At 52.6% G+C, this 23,116-nt stretch overlaps 1 protein-coding gene and 1 non-coding gene across 3 annotated transcripts in view; one reads left to right on the top strand and one right to left on the bottom strand.

The window, feature by feature from the left end:
* Nucleotides 1-23,116, top strand: part of PRKAG2 (protein kinase AMP-activated non-catalytic subunit gamma 2) — a 282,124-nt gene that overhangs the window by 157,236 nt on the left and 101,772 nt on the right. For both annotated transcript variants that reach the window (XM_089917182.1, XM_022577268.2), the window contains exon 4: nucleotides 17,056-17,267. In XM_089917182.1, the coding sequence (XP_089773308.1) occupies nucleotides 17,056-17,267 (212 nt within the window). The remainder of the gene's footprint in view (nucleotides 1-17,055; nucleotides 17,268-23,116) is intronic.
* Nucleotides 10,151-10,283, bottom strand: LOC115801771 (small nucleolar RNA SNORA68). The gene has a single exon (XR_004022103.2). It is a non-coding gene; the product is annotated as a small nucleolar RNA SNORA68 (small nucleolar RNA).

Consider the following 23,116-nt stretch of genomic DNA (forward strand, 5'->3'; position numbering starts at 1 on the left):
GTTGAGGCTGGCGGCTGCAATGCCTGTGGTTTCCATCTGTGTCCAGTGGACCAAAGCCTCCATGTGGGCCCGCTCTGAAGGTCTGCATGCTGGGCTGAGGGCTAGGCCAGAGCCCAGGCTTGCAGCTTCTGCTCCGGCCACCATGAAGAGAACAGCTTCCAGCACGCTTTGGGAGCTAAGCTAGCCTGTTCCCAGCGGAGGTATCCCATTCAAGAGTTCAAGTTTGGGGCTTCCCTGGTGGTGCAGTGGTTGAGAGTCCGCCTGCCGATGCGGGGGACGTGGGTTCGTGCCCCGGTCCGGGAAGATCCCACGTGCCGCGGAGCGGCTGGGCCCGTGAGCCATGGCCGCTGAGCCTGCGCGTCCGGAGCCTGTGCTCCGCGACGGGAGAGGCCACAACGGTGAGAGGCCCGCGTACCGCAAAAAAAAAAGAGTTCAGGTTTGATCCGTCCATTCCACTGATGGCTAAACTGAGCCTCAGGTTACACAGGAGCAGCCTTATGGGCAACAGAGCTGGAGTTTGCGCTGAAGCTTTTGCAGAATGAGTTGAAAGAGGGCTGGGGCTGTGTTTCCCATCAGTGCATTCAAAGCCCCCGGCACAGCGTCCAGCTCGATGCTGGCCCTCGGAGCCCTGCGTGAACACGTTCATGCGCGAACCCACAGAAGGGCCTGTACCCCACGCCTGCTGGGAAGGGCTTGTCCTCGCTGGGAGTCGCTCGGCTAATTCACACTGGGGCATCTGCCTTATCCTCCCCGGGAAGCTGGCAGATGTTTTCTCAGATGGCTTTCTCGGGGAAAGGAAGGCAGAAGAGCTCCGAAGGGGACGGTCCTTATGACTCCGTGGTCACGTCAGAGGGCGCAGGTTAAGCCGTGACATGGAAGAACAGGTGACCAGTGCTTTAATTTACACAGCACGGAGCCATCGGACTGGGCGCAGCTGCAGGCTCCGTGCCCAGGGGACACACCCCCCACCCTCCCTCCCCCGGTTATGTCACCGCAGCAGCCTCACCTGGTGTCATGTAAACGTCACATGACCTTGGCAGGGCTGCCCAGCTAGCACCTCGGAAGCTTGGCTGCAGGAGGCCAGGACCGTCTGGCGCCTCCCTGGCCTCCCCCCCACTGCCAGCCTGATGACCCATTCCTGGTCCTGTGACCATGGCATGGCCTCACATGCACCCAGGGCCTGGAAGAAGGGACAGCCCTCGTGTGGGTTAAGACAGGCAGATTCTGACAGCAGGGACAGTGGGGACATCCCCACAGGGTCCTTAGGGATGGCGTGTGCATCACACACCCTGACCCCCTGTTCCGGGCCCTTCGCATCCTGCGTGAGGGGTGCGTGGAAGCCGGGCTATGGGGCTACAAGGAGGCTGCTGCCACCATAGGAAAGGGCCGTCGGAGACCCAGGAGGAGAAACAGAGCAGTAACAAAGCGATAGCAAAGCTGGGAGGGACTTTGAAAAGAAAGCACTCTGGGGTCTGGCCATGCACCAGAATCTTATTCAGCCTTAAAAAGGAATAAATTCTGACCCCTGCGACGACATGGAAGAACCCTGAGAGCATTACGCTCAGTGAAAGAAACCAGCAAGAAAGGACAAGCGCTAGGTGATCCCACTTGTATGAGGGACTAGAGGAGTCACATTCACAGAAACGGAAAGTAGATGGTGGGTGTCAGGCCCGGGGAGTGGAGCAGGGAGACAGTGTTTCATGGGGACAGAGTTTCAGTTCTGGGAGATGAAAAAGTGGTTAAGAGTCCACACTCCCACTGCAGGGAGCGCAGGTTCGATCTCTGGTCGGGGAACTAAGGTCCCGCATGCCTTTCGGTGCAGCCAATTAAAAAAAAAAAAAATAGGTTATGAGCCTGGATGGTGGTGGTGATGGTTACACAACAGTGTGAATGTATTTAATGCCACTGAATTGAACACTTTTAAAAAGGGTTCAGATGGTAGATTTTATGTCCTGTGTATTTTACCACAATTAAAAATAACTTTAAGAAAGGTTAGAGAGTTCTGATCAACAAATTATCTTTTTCAGAAAGTTCTGCTAACGTCTTTGTCAGCTGTTCATAAGTATTCACGTACTCGGCATACAGGTGTCTAAACAAAACCAAACCACAATTTTTAGAAGCAGAAAGAAATAATAAGATAAGCCCTGAAGGTGTGCAGATGCACGGGACCCTCTGCAGGCCTGGAGGGGCTGTGTGGACAGAGCAGGCAAAGGGGGGCTCACGGGAGAGACGGGAGCCTGGGAGGAGAGGTGGACGTTTTCACTCCTGCAGAAGCTGCTCTGGGCCAGCAGCCACCTGGCAAGGGCCTCGCCCTTGCGTCTTTGCTCTGGAACCCCCGTGTGGCCCTAGGAGAAGAGCCCCGGGGCCTCCTGCACTGGTCCTGGGCTTTTCTGGGAGCTCAGTCCCACCGGGAGCCCCTCGAAGAAGACGTCACTTGTTGGGGCCGCAGTGCTGCCCTGGGCGAGGCGTGGAATGTGACGCCTGCCTCTCCTGCCGGGCTCTGACCTTCCAGTTCTCTCCCACTGCCCTGCCTTCCCGGCAGCCTGGAGGGCACCAGAGCCAACACCTCACTCTTTCCCCTGCTCAGCAGGGGTGGCTCCAGCCTGTCTCCTGAGATGACCTTCAGGCCAGAGGGAGGGGTTTCCAGCTGCTCTTTTTAATCGAGCAGGTCTTGGGCCAAGGTGGTGCTTCTGTTGAAAACCTTAGGACTATCCCTCAGAGCCCGCCCTTCATCCTTCAAGGCCCACAGGAGTTGGTACCAGGTGCCCCCCGCCCCATTAGCCTGGACCACACAGACAGCCCGTCAAACTCATGTTAGAGAACTTTCATGAACGATCGGGTTTATGGATGTAGAGTTTACACACAGTAAAATTCACCCTTTTTAGTGTATGGCTCTGTGAGTTTTGAGAAACATATATAATTATATAATCACCACCACCATCAAGACAGGGAACAATTCCATCACCCCCAAATGTTCCCTCAGGCCCCTTTACAGTCCACTTCTCCCCTCCTCCACTCTCAACCCCTGGCAGCCTATAATTTTTCCCTACCCTATAATTTTGCTTTTCCCAGAATGTCATATAAGTGAAAAACTCCCGTATATAGGCTTTGGGGGCTGGCTTCTTTCAGTTAGCAAAATGTGTCTGTGAATGACCCACGTTGTTGCACGTATCAGTGGTTCTTTCCCTGTTATTACTGAGTAGTGTCCCATGGTATGGATGCACCAGTTTGTTTATTAATTCACCAGTTGAAGGACATTCGGGTGGTTTCCATTTTCAAACTATGAATAAAGCCACTATAAACGTTTGCATCAGGCTTTTGTGCGAATAAAAGTTTTCATTTCCCTTGTGAGTGGGATTGCCGGGTTATACGGTAAATGTATGTTTAACTTCATAGGAAACTCAAACTACTTCCCAAGCTGGCTGTACCGTTTTGCGTTCCCACCAGCGACGTATGAGAGTTCCTGTTGCGCTACATCCTCCCTAGCGCTAAGTACGGTCCGCTTTTAAGAACGTTTTCAGCTAGTCTAAGAGGTGCGTAGGGGTAGCTCATTGCAGTTTGAATGAGCAGATTCCTGGTGATTAATGATGTTGCGTATCTTTTAGTGTGCCTTTCATCTGTGTATCCTCTTTGGTGAAGTATCTATTTAATCTTCTGTCCACTTTTCTTTCTAATTGAATTATTTGTTCTCTTATTATGGAGTTTTGAGAGTTGTTTATATATTCCGGACACAAGTCCTTTATCACATATGTGTTTTGCAAGTATTTTTCTGCAAGTATTTTTCTCCCTGTCACTTGTCGTTTTTCCTTTCTTTAACGGTATCTTTTAAAGAGCTTAAGTTTTGTTGAATCCGATGTATTCATTTGTTCTGTTATGGACTGTGCTTTTGTCGAGCAGTTTGTTGAACAAAGGAGGTGCCGCGTTAAGTCCCGCGAATATTTACTGAGGCGGGTCTGCGCGCCAGGCACCGTGCATGCGGGGGTCACGGTGATAGATAAGCTCACGGTCAGTGGAGGACGTGAGGTCTGTAAAGATGGAACTACAGCATACTGTAACTTTATGATGTCAGAAGGTGCACGGTACCTAAAAAGGAAGAATAAAAAAGCTCCGGAAACCAGTGAAGGCTTTACAAAGGAGGAACTTAGCCAGAAGGAGATGCTGAAGCTGTGGACGGAATCAGATGATCAGTGGGGGCAAACCCGCTTCCCCAAGCGTAGCATGGGGATCTCAGTTCTCACACACCGATTCTAGAAAGCCAGAGAGAAGATGACGTGGAGGCAGAGCGTGCTAACTGGGTACCGCTGAGGCCGGGGACCCAGCCCTGCGCTTGCGTCTCTTCCCTGCACCCTCTGTGGCCCCCTTCTCGTGGCGTGTGTAGTAACTGCTCTCCCGCCAGCCTTGAGCTGGTTGGCCACGATTCACAGGGGTGGCGCCTTTCGGGTAAAAATGACCTGGAGAAAGGGGAGCCTGGGGCATCAAAGAGATTGATCGAGCAGGTGAGGTACTTGGAAGGGGACTTGCTCATAGGGGCTGCCTTCTCCCCATCCGTGAAACAAGCTCTGATGTTGGTGGTTATTGTAGGTCGGCCTCGGGAAGGTGAGGAATTCTAGGCTCCCCGGAAAGACGGTCCCTTTTCCAGTTCCCCCTGGTGGAGTTGTTAGCAGGGAAAGTGCAGGAATGAGGCTGTGATCTTTTAGAAGGTCCTGAACTCCCAGAGCTGTTCTCGTGTGGTTGTTGTTTGAGGTTCTGGGTTATCTTTAGAAGGACGCAGCCAGGACGTGTGTTTCCATCCTGAGATGCTTGGTTCCCTTCTGTCAGCAGCTTTCTTTCCTCCCCTTCTTCCTCCTCCGTGGAGAGTCTACCCATTCATCCCTGGGGGTTGCGGGGTGCTCTCAGCCCCTCTCTCCGTGAGGCAGATGAGAAGAGCTGGGAGCTCAGGGCAGCCCCATAGAAACAGCACCGGTGGCAGAGGCTCGGCCTGGATGCCAGCCCTGCTGGAGGCCACCCTGGTCTCACACACACCCGCCACCCATCTCACCGGCTTCTCACACCCAGAAGGCCTGGCGGGTGGTGTCAGATGGTGTGTTGAGTCAACAGAGCCATAGGAGAGCCCTCGTTGGAGTCCCGTGGCAGCGGCCGCCGCCAGCACCCCGCGGAGGGGAGGGAAGGGGAGGCGAGGGATGCCTGCTCTGGCCGGCAGCCACCTGGCCTGCTGGGCGCCCAGCGGGAGGCCAGAGCGGGCATCACACTCACCCACAAGCCGGCTCCCCGGCTCCAGGCCTCAGCCTCCTCTGCCTGCTGGGCAGAACGAGGCTTTCCAAAGTGGTGGTTTGCAAACCGCTCCCGGGCCCACAGGCCATCAGTCCTGGTAGAGAGGTGCGTTCCAGACGCCTTGCGGGCTGCACATCTGGAAATGACCGCACACACCTCGGGGAGGGGACGGGGCTCGGAGCCCTTCCTAGGTCCCCATGGCCCATCCCCCCCCTTACTGAGTCCAGCATGGAGAAGTGGGGAGGTTAAACAGCCCAGAAGCCACCCAAAGGGGGGCCACCAAGCACGGCAGGAGGGACCGCGCTCCACGAGCCGGGGGCGCCCGCAGTCTGCGCCAGGGGAGCTAGCATCAAGGGTTCTGAGTGTTTCCAACATACAAATTGCAGAGAGTGTAGGAATAACTCAAGGTACAATTTCAGATTTTAAAAAGTCCGCCCTGGGAGCTTCCGAGTGGCAGGTTTCCCTGTCAGCTGGAATAATAAACAGGTGATGGGCAGTGAACAACCAGGAATTCCTGTCCTGTGGCAGGGACAGCCACAGAGGCTTGGTGTCCCAGGCACAGAGAAGGGAGGCCCGCCTCAGAGCCCCTGGTCAGCACGGGCGCGCTTTCAGGCAGAGGCCCTGCTGACTCTTGAAGAGGCCCCGTCTTCCCCCTCCCTGTACAGAACTGTAGTCCCGTCTCAGCAGGGCCAATTCCAAGTGTACCCTCAAACCAGATCCACCGATTCACATCACAGCGAGTACCGGCAGGCTGGCTTTGCCAGGACAATTTGCCTGGACGATGCTGTATTATAAACAGGCATCTCAGAGAGATCAAGGTCAGAGAGACCTGTCTGAACTTGCATAGAGGCTAGTCCTGACCTAAGGGCACATCTGAGCAGCGCAGGGCACGAGGAAGGCTCCTGCCCAGAAATATTCGGGCCCCATCTGTGGCCAGTGTCAGAAAGCCTTGCCCCTGCCCCCGGGCACCTCGGCACCAGCCAGCGAGTATGAAACTCCATGGCCTCCTGCTGAGTTACTGTCCTTCCTTTATGTGCTGTCAGGAAATGACAGTCACCACACTGACTGAGGACAGACTGCCCTCCCCCTCTCCCAAACCCAGCATGTCTGAGTCAGGGCTGGCCACCACCCCCTCCACCCTGTGCAGCCTGTGGGCGTATTTGGGGTGGCTGGCGGGCACGGGGAGAGGAGCCTGCATGCGGTGGTGTGGGTACCCCGAGTGCCACCCTCCCAGCTCTGAGCCCATGCACCTGCCGTGCCCCCATGGGAACGTGCACTCTTTCCTCTCACCTACACAGACGGTCTCCTGCCCTGACACTCATGCTGGCGAATCGGAGTCTGAACCCTCTCAGAGCTCAGGGAAGGTGCCCGCCTGGGTGTCTGAAGACCCGTGTCATTGCCGTGCATGGTCCAGCTTCCGTCCTAGCTGTCACCCACGGGCCTGACACATCATCTCTCAGGGCCTGCGTTTCATCATTGCCGTGCATGGTCTAGATTCCGTCCTAGCTGTCGCCCACGGGCCTGGCACATCATCTCCCGGGGCCTGCGTTTCCTCCACTGTAAAATGAGGTCATGAAACATTTGTCCACTAAGGTGACCCACCACCGTTTCCACCGCTCCGATTCACTTGGTGGGAGCCACCCTGTCACATTCGGCTGCATTAACCTGTGTGGTACCAGAGGATGCCTCTTACTTTTGTGATTCCACAGAGACCAGCATCAGAGGGCACTGGCGTAGCTATTTCCCCTACATTGTCAACTCCTTAGCAAATTGTTTTTTAGAAACTGCTTTATATGGGAACCGATTGTTCTAGAATCTCTCCCTCTTACAAAGCCACTGAGGGTTGTTTTTTGTTTTTTTTTCTTGTCCGTTTGCCAAGGATTGCCTTTGAGGTTCCACATCAAAAGGCACATATGCTCTTATCTTTTGCTGTAGTGAAGTAGCTAGGGTTACATTTGGGGGCCACGAAGCAGAACTCAGGCCTCCAGAGGAGCATGAAAAGGGTACAGCTCTTCTAAAGGCCAGACAGACACCAGAGGCTGGACCAGACTGCTGGAACTCATCCAAAGTCACCCCTGTGAATGCCCATGACATTCCCCCCACCACTGTTTCTGTTTCGTTTTCTTTTGCCGGTTTACCCATGCAAACATCGACACGCTAGAGCCAGCTACTTAATAACTAGGTCCAGAATGCTGTTGGGTATACAAAGCCCTGTGAAACTGCAGCGTTTCCTGCATTTCTTCTAGGAGAATAAGAACCTTAGAAAATGTCCTAAAAGAGTTTGTTTTCTTAGAAGAAAGAATTTTTTACCTACCACGTTGCCATCATGCTTTGACGGACTCCAAAATGACTTCCGTCTCCAAAAGATTTCTGATAGTTTCAATTATAGAAGATTGTAAAACAGACTCTTAGAGTCTATAAGCAAAACTTGCAGCCCCGAACCTTATTCCAATTAATATATGAACTGAGTAAGCTCAGGTATGGCCAGAGTCAAAGCCATTGAATGTAAAGTTATCCAGGCCCATTTCTGGAGAAGAGTCCAAAAACTCTACCCCTGAGAGAGGGGCCCTGGTGGAGTGGACGGGGTAGAGAGGACACCAGGAGAGCATCTTCTAGGAAATGGGTGATTCTGGAGCGTCTGGAGCAAGGTCTCAAAGCAGCCAGCTAGAAAGGAGCGGGGGCCCTTGGGACGAGACGTAATTCAAGGGAGTCTCTGCGTGAGACTGGCCTGGGCTGCAGGAAGAATAGTTTCCATCAGAGGCCAGGCAGGGGCCTTGGAACTCAGAAAGAAGAGAATTTGCTTGCAAAGAAGGGAGCTGTGAGAGAGAGAGGGCTGAGGCCTCATTCCACAGGCCACGAAGAATGGGAACTAGAGTTACTTTAGAAGTCTCTTATCTGTAAAATGAGGAGGTTGGATGGAATGAATGGTTCCAAACTCGTCTGGCCACCTGTATCACCTGGGGAACTTCAGAAATGCAGGTTCCCAGACCCACTCAACAGAATCCTTAGGACCTGAGACTGTGTATTCTCCGAGCTGCCCGGTGACCCTGCTCAGCCGGGTTTGAGAACTGTGGGGCGAGAGCCTCTCAGCTGACCCGGTGACTCAGGCGTCCTGCCCAGCATGTTGGGTCAGACTCCGGGGATGGAGACGGGGGACTGCCCAGGCCAAGGGTCTTGAGCCAAGCCTTCCCATGGGAAACAGAGGCAGAAAGTTATCCAAAGTTCAGTGGAAAAGTTATGGGGACTCTTCAGGGATGCTCTGCCCAGAGCCTCAGAGCAGATCACCACCGGGCTGGGACAGACCCAGGCCACACACGAGCCGTGCCCGGGGTGGGCGGCCCAACCACCCAGCGACACCCCAGCCCACGGAGGCCGGAGAAGTGTGGTTTCCCCTTGAGTAGAGTTCAAGCCCCTGAAAGTCCAGCTGCCACCGGACATGGGTGGTTCCTTAAAATCAAGAAGGACCTAGAAACCTACCATCGAGCCTCAGACCTCAGGTCAAGCCTGTGCCCAGGATTCACCAGGGTCTCAGGTTTGGGCCCGAATTTCCTGATGGTGCAGCTTCCTATTTAGACACGGGGCTCACACTGCCTTTGTATTTCCCAGGCTCCCGTAGGTTACTCTGAAAGACACCGCAGGGAGGAGCGAGGCGGAGATTTCCTTTCCTTCCAGAGTTCCCACCTCGGGTTATTCCCCCCACCTCCTTGGCTGTCCTGCCCTGCTGAGTCAGTTAGCAGCTCCAGGCTAAATTTCATCCCATCAGGCATCATGCGTCATTCGGCGTGCTCGGTGGACACAGTGGTGAGCCTGTGGTCTGGGAATTCACAAAGAGGCACAGGGGCCCATCCACGGGTGCCTCCACCTGTACCGCAATGGCGTGTCTGGAGTGTTGCAGACCTTCCTCCTGGACAGGGCCTGGCTCAAGCCAGCCCGTCCTCGCCCCATCCTCTCCGGACCTGAGTAATGGATGCTTGGACCGAGGCTGGTGAGGCCTCAGGGTGCTTGTTGCGACCCTAGAATGGATCTGCTGCCCAGCTCTGGGGAACTGCCTCTGCACCTTTGGTCTCATTGACATCAGCCCTGGGTGGGAACACACTGGTGTCTGACGGACATCAGCGGTGCACCTTTACACGAGGACCGCTCTCCACAGGGCAGCCCGGACCCCAGAACGTGCACACCCTGCTTGTCTTTCTTCTGCCCGAGGCCTTCCGTCCCTCCTAACGTCCCTCTCTGTGGCATGGTCCCTTAGCAGCAGGGGTCCCTGCCTCTCCCTGGCCGGGGCATTTTGTTTGACACACGCTGTCTGTATCACCATCCTCCCATGACCCTCGTCACCATCCCTCCAAAGTTAGGAACGATACCCCCCCATCTCTGTGATGCGTAGTTAGTTGTTTTTAAAGCCGCAATGTAAGCAAACCCCCATCCAGTGTAAATTGAAAATCTGTTCTTCTTACTCCGTGCTCTTGGAATAATGGTCAGCAAGGACGTTTAAGATCAGGAACAAAATGAATTTTTTCTTTCTCTTTTCCTTTTTTTCTGAGCACCGGGTTTTCCCAGTGAGTTTTATTTGGGCAGACCTGGGGACGGGGCGGCCCTGCATCTAAAAGAAGGTGTTGGGCCTCTTGGTGGTGAAGTGTGGCTTGTGCCGGTGACGGAGGACCCGGTGGGGCAGTGGGAATTGGATCTTGGAGTCGTGGAACTGTTTGACTGCTGGTCGGTGGCACCTTGCTGGCTGCGATCTCCTCCCCCTTCACGATCTGGATCGAGTGGGCCCGGGCACGGTGCCGGGAGCCCATGCCTCGGTCTGCAGGTATCAGGAGGGGGGCACTTGGGGAACGAGTGGCCACAGCATCTGGTCCCAGCAGGTACTGGCTACCAAGTGTGTAGAACCTCCAAATTCACTTTGAGGGGCACGGCTGCAGCCCCCCAAAGGCGACAAGATCCACTTACTGTTAGCATCTCTGTTGAAACCGCTGTTACAAGAACCAGCAGTTCTTGGGTTTAGGTGCTTGGAAAATGAATTTTTTCATTTTGGTTTTTCTTCCTTGGTATTTCAGACCCAGCCTCGTTAGCCAAGTGCTAACATGCGTGAAAAGGGCTGGTGCCTGAGGAAGGGCGGAGGGAGGGGGGAGCGCATGCAGGTGCACACCACACGGCCATCTTGTCTACCTGGTTTATTTTTACAAAATGGGGTTGGCTAGTTAGTGGTGAGACTAGGCCTGGATCTTCAGGCTCCTGAAATGCAAGCCTGTCCTCTGCATCGCTCTGCTGGCCCCTGTTCGCTTTCTTCCAGTGGCACCGCCGTTCTCCTTTCTCCCCTTCTTTCCAGGCATAGCTCAGGCCAGCACAGCCTGGCCCTGTGAAGTCACCAGCTCCTGGCTCCCTGGTGTCTGGAGCCACTGGCCTGGTGTCTGGTGTGGCTGCCAGAGTCGTTTCTGTTCACTCACTGAGCCTATTCACGGGCCCTGGCTGCAGCCTCAGGAGGCTCGGAGGCATTGTTCACTCTCTGAGGCTGACAGCGGCGCCAACAGAGACCTCAAGGAGCTGGGGAAGGAGGGAGAGCCTTCTCGGAAGAACAAGACAGGGGAACCTGTGTGTCCTTCTTGGTTTTGTTGCCACAGCTCCGTGCTGTCTGGGCCCATGGGAATGTTGTCTTAATCAGAGGTGGACCCTTTTCATTCTCCGGAGTTGAGGCCCAGCTCTTCCGGGTGTGTCCGTGGGACGTCCCCGCCCCTCCAGCCACTCCTCCAAGCGCCTCTGGTTTTGGCCTTACAGGCATTTCACTCTTGGTGCTCATTGAGTGTTGCTGTTGGTGTTGGTGCTGGTTTTCCTTTTGTCCCGTTTCCTCCAGCCAGACTGAAAGGTGGGACTTGTCTGCTGCATCTTGACCTGGCCCATAGCAGCTGGCCAATCGGACACATGGTTCTCCTGAGAGACTGAGTTTGGCAGTTTATCCCACAATTAGGAAATAAATTGGGACTGGAGCCTTGACTGCGGCCTCACGGAAGACTCCAACCCCAAACCATCCAACTAAGCTGCTCCCAAATTCCTGACACACTGAAACTGTGCGAATTAATAAACATTTATTGTTGTTTTAAGTCAAAAAAAAAAAGCAATAAAACAAAAAGAAAGAAATTGGTCTCTTTAAAAGGAATGGGGGGACTTCCCTGGTGGCGCTGTGGTTAAGAATCCACCTGCCAATGCAGGGGACACGGGTTCAGGCCCTGGTCCGGGAAGATCCCACGTGCCGCGGAGCGACTAAGCCTGTGCACCACAACTACTGAGCCTGCATGCCACAACTACTGAAGCCGGGGCACCTAGAGCCTGTGCTCCACAACAAGAGAAGCCACCGCAATGAGAAGCCTGTACATGCACCGCAACAAAGAGTAGCTTCCGCTCGCCGCCAACTAGAGAAAGCCCGTGTGCAGCAACGAAGACCCAACACAGCCAAAAATAAATAAATAAATAAAAACAACAACCAAAAAAAGTAGGTTAAAAGTGATGGAGGATTGTATCAGCATTACCCCATTTTCCCCTTTATTGTGACACCAATACTCAAAAAAAGAAAAAAGATTTAGGTATATCGTGCTTACCTGGCCCCCTTTCCTTTCATAAGACAGTTTTCCCCCCACTGGTAAAGTGGCATAAGTGTGAGCAGAAGTCCCCTCTCTGGTGAAAATGTCTCTACTCTTTCTGGCTGGCACGGAAGAGAAAACATCTTTGAAAGCACCCATCCTCGCCCCGCCAACGCTGCCCCGCCACCGCAGGGAGGCCCCCTGTGCCTCCCGCGTCCCCTCCCGTCCTTCAGCAACACCAGCGTCCCTCCAGGCACCCATGCTTCCCTCCTCTTGGCCTGTGGAACCACGCTTTCTGGAAGGGTGACTCGCACACCCAAAGTGTGATTCTAAGTGTTTGTGTTCCTTCCCTGGACGATATTCCAGTTTAATCATGGCAAAAACAGTCTAGAATTTGGGTCCGGCTGTGACCTCTGCCATTCACTCCCTAAAGTGAATGGATCCATAATTTTTCTAAGCCCCAATTTCTTCACCTGTGAAGTGGGGTCATAAACCTGCCCCCTTTCTCTCTCTCGGGGTGGGGGGGTGGGAGCTGCTAGGAGTGTGTCCCAGCACTTTGTAACCAGTAAGATGGTATCCTAAGACTCCACCCTCTTAGAGATGTTTCAGGTTTCAGTGCAAAGAGGGGGCGAGTTTTTGGTTCTAGGAAAGTTCTTTCCCCGTACCCGAAGCTACACACATTCCGAATCCACACAGCATTTTACCTGTCCCCTCCTCCACCCCCACCCACCCCCATAGTCCAGGGTATCGTCCTGTTTCCCAGCAGGAATCACCTGCTCTGGGAAGGGAGGAGAGAGGAAGTAGGAGACCAGGTGGAAAGGTGGATGCATCTCTTGAACTTGGAAAGATTTCCATGAGAGGAGCTTCCCTGAGGGACGTGGAGTTCCATTTGGTTCCACCAGAAACAGACTGTTCCCACCACCGGCTGGAAAGCCTGGCATCTTCTCCTTATCCTGAGCAGCTCCCCGAGGCTGTGTGTGTCTAGGGCGCGTCCTCTGCATCCAGCCGTCCCTTTTGCCCTCTGTGGGGACCGGGTCAGGATCGCCCTGGTGCTCGTGTGGGATGAGATCCGGCGGACACAGAAGCTGCCGTCGGGGCTTCAAGGAGCCGTCTTAGGTAGCAAGCTGCTTCGTCACAGTCTCTAATTCTTCGCACTTGAGAAACGAACGTTCTGTGCCAAGAACTAGCCAGGAGTTCCACCAGCTCTGAAAGTCCCCCCACAGTGGCCACTAGGCTTCATCCTGAAGACTGTCCTAAGGGGGACAGCATCCTACAGAGAGAAGGGGAAATGGGGAGAGTTGAGGGGGAGAGTGGGCCTGGGCGGGAGCAGGCCCTGTCCTCCGTCTGGCCGGAGCCAGCTGGGCGCCAGGATCAGGGTGCGGGCGCTTCCAGACAGTGTTAGCCGGCCTCTTGCCTCAACAGCAGAACAGTGGCTGAAAAAAGCGATTTTCTGAATAACAAATACATCATTCGTGTGATATTAAACATCATATTGAAGGATAGCAAAGGGCCCTCCGTGATCCTCTTCCCTGCCGGTCGTTCCCATCACCAGATGCAGCCCGTGTTTCCAGATCCTCCCAGGCACTCTGGGCGAGTGCAGACAGCGGGATGCAGGTGTACAGGTTCTTCCCCGTCTGTGAAACTCTAAATGGATCCTTCTATGCAGACGGCTCTGCGGTTTGCTTCCTTCACTTACCCCTCTGTCTGGGAGATGAGAAGGACGGTGGGGCTTGCCGTGTTCCGTAGGGAAGAAGGCTGTGGACGTGCAGTGCGTTATGTAGCCTCTTCCTGCTGGTGAGCACCTGTGTCTCAAGCTCTGCTCTGAAGCACCAGGGAGGTGGATGACCCCAGACACTGGCTGGTTAGTGCCGACACGAATACGTCTGACGCACGAATGCCCAGTAGCAGAATGGCTGGGGAAGAACTTGTGTTTGTAGTCGTGAGAGATGCTGCCGAAATGACCCCTCAGGGGCACTGATTTCCTCTGGCCTCAGAAAATTCCCCCGCGGGCCTGGAGCAGGGTTGCTGCCAGATGGGGACGGGTCTAGACTGAGCCCTGCGAGACAGAGTAGGGTCCACCCCACCCTGGTGATTTTTGCTGCTGGCTGAGGGTGCGGAGATCACTGGGGCTGCTTGTCCTTTATGTGAAGAACTCAGGCCCCCGAGGGGCTCCGCCTGAGGGGTCCCTGCGGGTTGTCAGGATGTGGTCAGTGGCACAGGCTTTTGAGCCTAAGAGCCACCCCCCTCAGTCCAGCTCTCTTTCCCCCTCTGTTCGGTCTGCAGCACAAACCCCGAATGCAGGGAACACCCCAAAGAAAGCACAGGAAGGGCCTCTGTGTCCAGTGGCCCAGGCGAGAGTTGGGAGCAGGGACCAGGACGTTTCCCGCTGGACCGTGGCGCCTACGCGGGCTGTCACAGGAGCCAGTGAAGGCCACACCACCACCCCTGGGGCCTGAGGCCCGCGAGGTGCCCGTCCACAAACAAAGCAGCCCGAGGGCTTCCTTCTCCCATCCGGCACAGCCCCCTGAGAGGCTCGGGCCCGCCCCAGCCTGGCACGTGGCCTCACTCCTGCTCCGTGGGTATCACCCACAGTCTGGCCTGCCTGCCAGAGCACCTTCATCTCCCCCTGCAGAGCTGCTGGACCATCAGATCTCCAGCTGCTCGGGGTCCCCAGTCTCCGTCCTCCCCTCCTCACTCCCCCAGCCCCATCTCCAAACGGGCCTTGCTTCTCAAGACCTTTGGGGCCTTTGCTCTTAGGGGCCTTTCACGTCATAAGTCTGGAGACCTTCAAAACCGTGGTGACAGCATTCTACCTCCTGATTTCACCTGGAGCTCCCCCCAGGTCAGCCTGGGGCCCGGGAGGCAGGGATCCCCACTTGGCGTGGTTCCGTGGGATACGGGGTCCCTGGAAAATGACACTCCTCCTTTACCTGGTTGCTCTCCCAATGCGTCTGCCTGGGAAATATGGGAGGGAAGATGCCAACTGAGCTTGAGCCCTGGCCCTGCCCCCTTCTCTTTCTCTGCCTGTTGGGGGCCGGCATTGACCAAGCACCTGCCCCTGGCCCAGGACAGCTCTGGGCCCAAGCACCTGCCCCTGGGCCAGGACAGCTCTGGGCCAATGATGCGTTTGGGGGCCGGGGGGAGGGGCGGGGAGCGGGGAGAGAATTCCATACTTTACATTTGGTTTGGTGTGAAGCAGGCAGCTCGTTGTTCACTCTGGTAGCGCTCGGTACAGACGAAATGTGCTGAGTTCAGGGCTGGGAGGCTCCTAGGGCCGCAGAGTCAGCAGGAGGGAGATGGGATGAGTTAGGCAGCCGCTCTGGGGTGTGTGTGCACAGCGATGGCATGAGAGGACGTGGCACAGAGCGGCACAGAGAAAGAGCCCCAGGCTGGTGGCTCGTAGGCTGACCAGTCTTTGTCAAGGTCAGAAAGAACGAGAGGATGGCCCTTGGACCATGTCTACTGATGTCTTTGCTTTGGCTTGCGTGATTAAGTATTTTTAAATAACCAATTTAAAATAAAAATTTTATTCAGTTACCTATAAATGTGAGAGATCAGACTCAAATCCAGAGTCTGATCTTAGAAAACAAATCAATATCAGGCAATTATTGTATTCATTTCCTAGAGCTGCCGTAACAAAGTACCACAAACTGGGTGGCATAAAACGACAAGTTTTTTTCTCTCACGGCTCCAGAGGCTGGAAGTCTGAAACCAACGTGTCAGGAGGGCCACGCTCTCTCTGAGACTCTGGATCAAATCCCTCCTCGCCTCTTCTAGCTTCTTTTTGCCTTCTTCCAGTTTTGTGGAGAAATAATTGATACGCATCTCTGTATACGTTTAAGGCATACAGCACGATACTTTGATTTGCGTGTATTGTGAAATCATGATCACAGTGGGTCGGCTAACATCCCTCATTTCTATAGAAACAATAAAAAGAAAAGAAAAAGGAAAAGAACTTTTCTCCCTGTGACGAGCGCTCAGGATTTACTTTCTTAACAACTGTCCTGTATGTCATACAGCAGTGTTGACTGCAGTCGTCATTTTGTACACGACATCCCTGGTACTTATTTATCTTATAACTGGTAATTTGTACCCTTTGATCACCTTCCTCCACTCTTCTAGCTTCTGATGGTCGCCAGCAGCGCTTGGTGTTCCTTGACTCACAGAGGCGTCACTCTGATCTCTGCCTCTGTCATCACATGGCCTTCTCCTCTGTGTGTGTGTGTGTGTGTGTGTGTGTGTGTGTGTGTGTGTGTGTCTTCTCCTCTTATAAGGACACTACACATAGAGTTAAGAGCCCAAACTACTCCAGTATAATCTCAGCTTGATTCCATCTGCAAAGACCTTATTTCCAAATAAGGTCACATTCATAGGTACCGGAGGTTAAGACTTTAACATAGCTCTCTGGGGGTGGGGGAACACCATTCAGCTCATAACAATGATCTTATGGTGTAGTCAGCTAGGTGTGAGTGAGAAAGGCCCCCAGGATTGTACCAACCCTGTCGAAGTGGACGGCCTGTCACTCTGGCAGACTCCTGTCCCCAGCCTCCTTGCAGTTCCTTGGTCACCGATCCCCACCCGCTTCCTCCTGGTTCCTGTCTATCTGAGTCTTCACTCTGCAAGGCTCCTTCCTTCCCGAAGCCGCCCCCAGCGTGCATCTTCATGGTGATTCTCACTGCTGCACACTCACGGTGACCACCTTCACGTGGCACATTTTGACAATAACAGCGTGTCTCGTCTGGTCCCCGGTGTATGTTGTCAGGTGACGTCTGCAACCCTGACCTTTGTCTCTGCTGAATACTTCATGAACTTCCTTATGTCTCGTCTCGAGTAATATGGGTTCCCCTCCGTGTGCTCTTGGCACCATGCTCTGTAGGGGAGGAGGGGAGATCCAATGGTCTTGGACTCAGTGGCAGAAAATAGCCTCCGAAGTGTGTGTGTAAGAAGTCTTTAACCCCGACAGCTTCTGTATGGCCCCTTCACAGCAAGGGGGCTCTGCCCGCGACTCAAGTCGGATGTCGAGGGGATTTCTGGGCACAGCTGATTCTAAGGGATTAGAAGTCATTGTCTACTAGCTTGTCCCCAGTATTCAGAATTTGATCTTTTATATTCCTGCCATTTGAGATTTTTGGCCCTTGTAGATGGAAGCCCCTTTCCCTGTGTCAGCCAGATTTCTAACGGCCCTGTGTGGTTTCCTCCTCAACTTCAGGCCTCTCTTCCTCTCCATCAACACCCACCCAAGTGGCCAAGCAGCACACGTTTCCTCTCGAATCCTATAAGCATGAGCCTGAGCGACTGGAAAATCGCATCTATGCCTCCTCTTCCCCTCCGGACACAGGCCAGAGGTTCTGCCCGTCCTCCTTCCAGAGTTCAGCCAGGCCTCCGTCAGCATCGCCAACACACCATTCTCCCTCCAAATCTGTAAGTCTGGGCCTTCTCCTGGGGGCCGGGCCGCCAGCTATGGGAGGGAGGGCAGAGTCTGTACACAGCTGAAACTAAAGCTGTGCACTCCTGTGACATTTTTGGTACATTTTATCATGAATCACAAACTGAGAAAAAAGTGGCGAGAGCACAGTAGGCAAATGGAAACCAAATGAATGGTAACATCTGGAACATGATCAGAAAAAGCTTTTTGCTCTCTTAGCTTCTTTTTTTTTTTTTTGTGGTACGCGGGCCTCTCACTGCTGTGGCCTCTCCCGTTGCGGAGCACAGGCTCCGGATGCGCAGGCTCAGCGGCCATGGCTCACAGGCCCAGCCGCTCCGCGGCATGTGGGATCTTCCCGGACCGGGGCACGAACCCGCGTCCCCTGGGTCGGCAGGCGGACTCTCAACCACTGCGCCACCAGGGAAGCCCTCTTAGCTTCTTTTTAAAAATCAGTCATTAAAAGCTTTCTTTGAATTTATCTTGATTGGGTTACTAAAGTAAAAAGTCATAGGCAAAGCCAAAAAATTGTTTTTTTGTAGAAATTCTATTCTAGGTTTTAAAGATTTAAAGTCTGACATCATTTGACTTGGGAAGCATTCTCGGAAAGGTGAACCTTTCAAAGCAGAGTGGGATGGTGAAACAGGTGTCTTTGCATCCTTCGGAGGATTGGGACTCGTGGGTATGGATGGAAGAAGCTGGCTTAGCACCAGCGCTTAAACACTCTGCATTTCAACACCGTGGGCCCTGCGTGTGGGGACCACCATCACCGCCCCCTAGTTCGTGTTGGCTACCACAGACCCTCATTATCATTCCTGTGCCCAGCAAGGACCCGAGGCCCGTATCGGTGGAGTCTCTCCGGATGGATGTAACTATTTTATTCAGCTGTGGTGTTAGCTCCCTGCGGCTGCCGTAACAAAGGGGCACAAACTGGGGGGCTTAAAACAACAGGAGGCTATTGTCTCACGGTTCTGGAGAGGCTGGAAGGGGGCAATCAAGGTTTCGGCAGGACCACGTTCCCTCTGCAATCTCTGGGGGGGGGAGGGTATTTCCTGGCCTCTCCCAGCTTCCGGTAGCCCCGGGATTTTCTTGGATTGTGGCAGCGTCACTCCACCTCCATCTTCACGTGGCTGTCTTCCCTCTGTCTCTGTTTGTGTCCAGTTTTAAACTCTTATGGGAACAGCAGTCGTGTTGGATGAGGGCCCAACCCAACTCAGTACGACCGCTTCTTGATGACCTCTGCAAAGACCTGATTTCCAAATAAGGTCGCCTTCACAGGTATCAGTGGTCAGGACCTCAGCATAGCGTTTGGGGGGACACCATCCAACCATAACAGTTGCTACCTCTGGGGAGAAAGAAGATGTGTTTGTCATGCAGAGAACCTACTGTGACTCTTCTCCTTGCTCCTCTGATGGTTATTTTATTAGGTGCAAGCTTAGCAGAGTATTGTTTTAAGTGCCGAGGAATAAAATGCAAGGTGTTGTCTCCGCCCTCTAGGGCTTACAGTCTTACTGGGAACAGAATAGCACTCAGATAAAACAGTTCAATAAAAGCGGAAAGTAGGTTGGGTGGGCATCTGGAGTGAAACAAATAGTCCACACTGCAGGGGATGGGAAAGGGAAAATACTGTGGTCTGATAAGGGCAAGGAAGCCTTGGGTGATTGTAGGGTCTAAATAAGGGGAGAGGGGAGGGGAGGGCCTCCTGGAAAAGAAAATTAACCATGGCCTGGGGTGGGAAGGAGTGTGACGTGTAGCATAGGGTAGGAGCTGGGGGTGGGGGGCTGTCTCTGGGAGGTGGGCATCTGGCAGAGATTGGGGACCAGAGGACCGCTCACTAGAGACGTGGAGAGGTGCAGGCCTTGGCCGCTTACAGCTAAGGGCCCAGGAGGAAGGTCATCCGTGTTCTTGGGTATGAATGAGAAAAGATCTAGAGGTTTCTGTTTTCCCAGGCATTTAGCAAAGAGATTTGGTCATAGAGATAATAGAACAAATATATCCAAAAAAGGAATGATGCGGCAACCCAAAGATGATCAAAAGCAGGAAGCCACTACTCCCCTCGGGCTGGAGGGACGTGTTGGGAGCCCATCAGATGGGAGGTGGAACCAGTGTGTCTGCCTGGCAGGAGCTGGAACTGCAGAGGAGAAGCAGCCACTGGCCAGAGATGCCATGCGAGGCAGAGGGGTAGAAAGTCTGGCGTCTCCACTGCTTCCTGCCTTCCACCTTGTGCCAAACCTGCCGAGAGGCCAGTGGGCCAGGAGGTCTGGGACAGAAACCCTGGGGGAGGAGGGAGGAGACCAGAGGAGGGAGCCAAGAGGGAAGCGACTGGTCGAGAAGCATCAAGTCTCAAAATGTTGGCTTCTTCTCATGGACCAGGGATAACTGACAGGTTAACCCCGTGTAAGAAGAGACACTGCATGGACGAGGAGACGGTCATTTCGACTTTAGATCATTTGAAGTGATGGTACGGACGCAGACACAGGGTTTTTCCGTGATTGCAGAAGTTCTGTGCTCGGGACAGCCTCTCCCAGTTTAAGTGAGAGAGAATCCAGAGGGCGTTCTGGGTCTGCCCACTGTGCCCTGCCCCCACCCCAATTGTGACTAGAAAGTGATATTCTTAACTGTTCATACCACACAACTATGAAGCTCTTGGTGAAAACCAGCGAGCCTGGGCCCTTCCAGGCTTTCTGAGGCGGTTCTGGGGCCAGGGAGGAGGGGTTCTCGGCGGTATCCCGTACTCAGCGGTGGGCACGGACCCTGTGCCCTGGTCAGAGCCTGCGATTCCACAAACAGACTGGTGGAACTGATAGCACCGTGAAGTTTTAACAACCGTGCAGATGTCATGGATGGATAAACATGATGGAAACATACAATGGAATAGTATTCAGCCTTGAAAAGGAAAGGAAATCCTGACGGACGCTACAACGTGGATGAACCTTGAGGACGTTATGCTAAGTGAAATACACCAGTCTTAAAAGGACCGATGTCGTATGATTCCACTTATAGGAGGTCCCTAGAGCCGTCAGGTTCATAGAGACAGAAAGCAAAATGGTGGTCACCAGGGTCTGGATGGGGAGAAATGGGGAGTCAGTGTTTAATGGGGACAGAGTTTCAGTTTGGGAAGATGAAAAAAGTTCTGAAGGTGATGGTGGCGATGGTCACACAACCATATTAATGTACTTGATGCCACTGAATTGTACTCTTAAAAATGGTTAAAAGGATGAATTTTATGTTAAGTATATTTTACCACAGTTCTTTTTCATGATTTAGGAGGCCACAGTTATTTGGACTCCATATACCTTATTGTCCATGATCATTTTACAAAGTTCACCTTGTACAATCTATTAAGAGGTGCTTCTAGGCAATTTGGTAAAAATAAGTGACATGGGGATGGTAGCTGTCTATTTTAGAAACTATATTCAAAATTTATTTTAAGACGCGTTTAGCAGCACATATGTACAAAACAATTAACGCACTTAGTTTTACCTATATATAGGTTATAAATACAATTTTAGAAAACCCTACACATCTGTATATATCAGTTAATGATAGTAAATCTCTATAGTCTCAAAATATATCATTATGCCCATTATACCTTCACATAATACGTATTTGATTATTCTAATATACTATTAATGCTGATTGAGCAATCCTTTAATTATTATGAATTAGAGACACTTTCGGTTGTATCCTTTCACCACTTTTTTTTTTAATGATCGAGTCAACACTGCAATGTTTATATAGTTTGAGCTTCAGAAAATCACAATCAAATCGGAATCAAAATCAAATCAGAAAATCAAAACCAAAACACTTATGTTCTGAAATGATCTGTTTCAAAATTGGAAGACAGGGTCCCCACTGGCTACAGACATTAAACAGGGGCCTTCATCATGTGTGAGTTTTATCCCACAAGGCCTCCAGGAGCTTCTTCGGCATGTTGGTCACAGCCCCTGCAGCTGTAGTTTGGCCCAGGTCTCTGCTTTCAGCAGCCCTTGGCAGCAGGGCTGGTGATGGATTCAAGTTCATTTAAGTGTTTCTGTCTAATTGGATTATGTTGACTGTCCTTATGTGCTAAGTTCCTTAAGAGTTTAGCTGATTTCATGCATTCCGTTACTGGCATAATCTTTATAGAGGAATGTGAGCTGCTTAAAGACGTCTATCAGCCTGAAAATATTTAGATATAATTCATCTCTGCCTTTTGGAATAAAAAGATGCTCTCTGTAAACACTGACTTTTATCAAAGCGGATCACTTTTATAAAATCCCTTTTATAATCACTTTTATAAACTTTGTTCCCATGAATTTTATTCTAAAATTGGAGAGGGGATGAGGGTAATGAATTAGTCTTTAGTAGACAGCGCTCATTTTATCATTTATTTACTCAGCAAATATTTATGAAGCAACCGCCCGGTGCCAGACACTGTGCTCGGAAAGGCTGATGGGATGACAAGTACGTAAGCGGCTCTTATGAGGCAGGGACAGTGTTCATTTTGTTCACCATTTATTAACAGCACATTTTGCAAGGGAGGGGTTCGGTAAATAGCTGAGGACTCACTGAACAAAGGAAGGAGCTCCTGTCTATTGGGGGGCCACAAACAGGGAAATAGTCGTAATAGAATATTCGATAGAGCCTGAGTAGTTCTCATGGGAGAAAATCTCCAGTCCAGCGTGAGCACAAACGCCAGGCCCAGGGCTTCCCGGGTGGTGCAGAGGTTAGGGATCCGCCTGCCAACGCAGGGGACACGGGTTCGAGCCCCGATCCGGGAAGATCCCACACGCCGCGGAGCAACTAAGCCCGTGTGCCACAACTACTGAGCCTGTTCTCTAGAGCCTGCGAGCCACGACTACTGAGCCTGCATGCCACAGCTACTGAGCCCATGCGCCACAACTACTGAGCCTGCGCTCTAGGGCCCATGAGCCACGACTACTGAGCCTGCGCTCTGGAGCCCACGAGCCGCAACTACTGAGCCCGCGTGCCACGACTACTAAAGCCCGCACACCCAGAGCCTGTGCTCCGCAACAGGAGAAGCCACTGCAATGAGAAGCCCACGCAGCGCAATGAAGAGCAGCCCCTCCTCACTGCATCTAGAGAAAACCCGCGCACAGCAACGAAGACCCAGCACAGCCAAAAATTAACTAACTAATTAATTAAAAAAACAATCCCAGAGGAAGGAAGTGGACGTTTTTAGCAGCAGCAGCAGAGAGCAATAATCAGCTCTGCATTTTAGGATGGTCCCTCCGGTGGGGTGTGGAAATTAGATTGGATTTGGGTACAGCAGGGGCTCAGATGAGATGCAGTGTGAAATGATCTGGGCCTGGTGGCAGCTGACAGTGGAAAGAAGGGGGCTGGTGTTAAAACGTAGAGAGCTGTTTAAGACGTCAAATTGAAAGGAACTGGGGATGTAGTTATTGATTAGTTGAGGGCAGAAAAGAGAAGAATCAAGGACGATTCCGAAGGTTTTGCCTTGGGAAACTGGATGGGTGGTAGTTGCACTTGCTGGGATAGGGAACAGAGGAGAAGGAGAAGCAGGCTGTGTGTGTGTGCATGTGTGTATGTGAGCACATGGAGGTGTGTATAAGTGGACACAGGTGTGTGTTGGCTGGTGCTGGTACAACAGGTGCCCGTGGGATAATTAAGTAGAGGTGTCCAAAGGGCAACTGGATATGTGAGTCTGGAGCTAAAAATTAAGATTTTAATTAATTTGTTTGTTTGTTTATATTTATTTTTTTGACCGCACCATGCGGCTTGCAGCATCTCAGTTCCCCAACCAGGGATTGAACCCGGGCCACGGCAGTGAAAGCCTGGAATCCTAACCACTAGGCCACCAGGGAACTCCCCTGGAAATTAAGAT

Source organism: Delphinapterus leucas, chromosome 9 (assembly GCF_059928025.1).
Source record: "Delphinapterus leucas isolate spDelLeu-1000000601 "Yukka" chromosome 9, BTC_Dleu_Yukka2, whole genome shotgun sequence".
Lineage (NCBI taxonomy): Eukaryota > Metazoa > Chordata > Mammalia > Artiodactyla > Monodontidae > Delphinapterus > Delphinapterus leucas.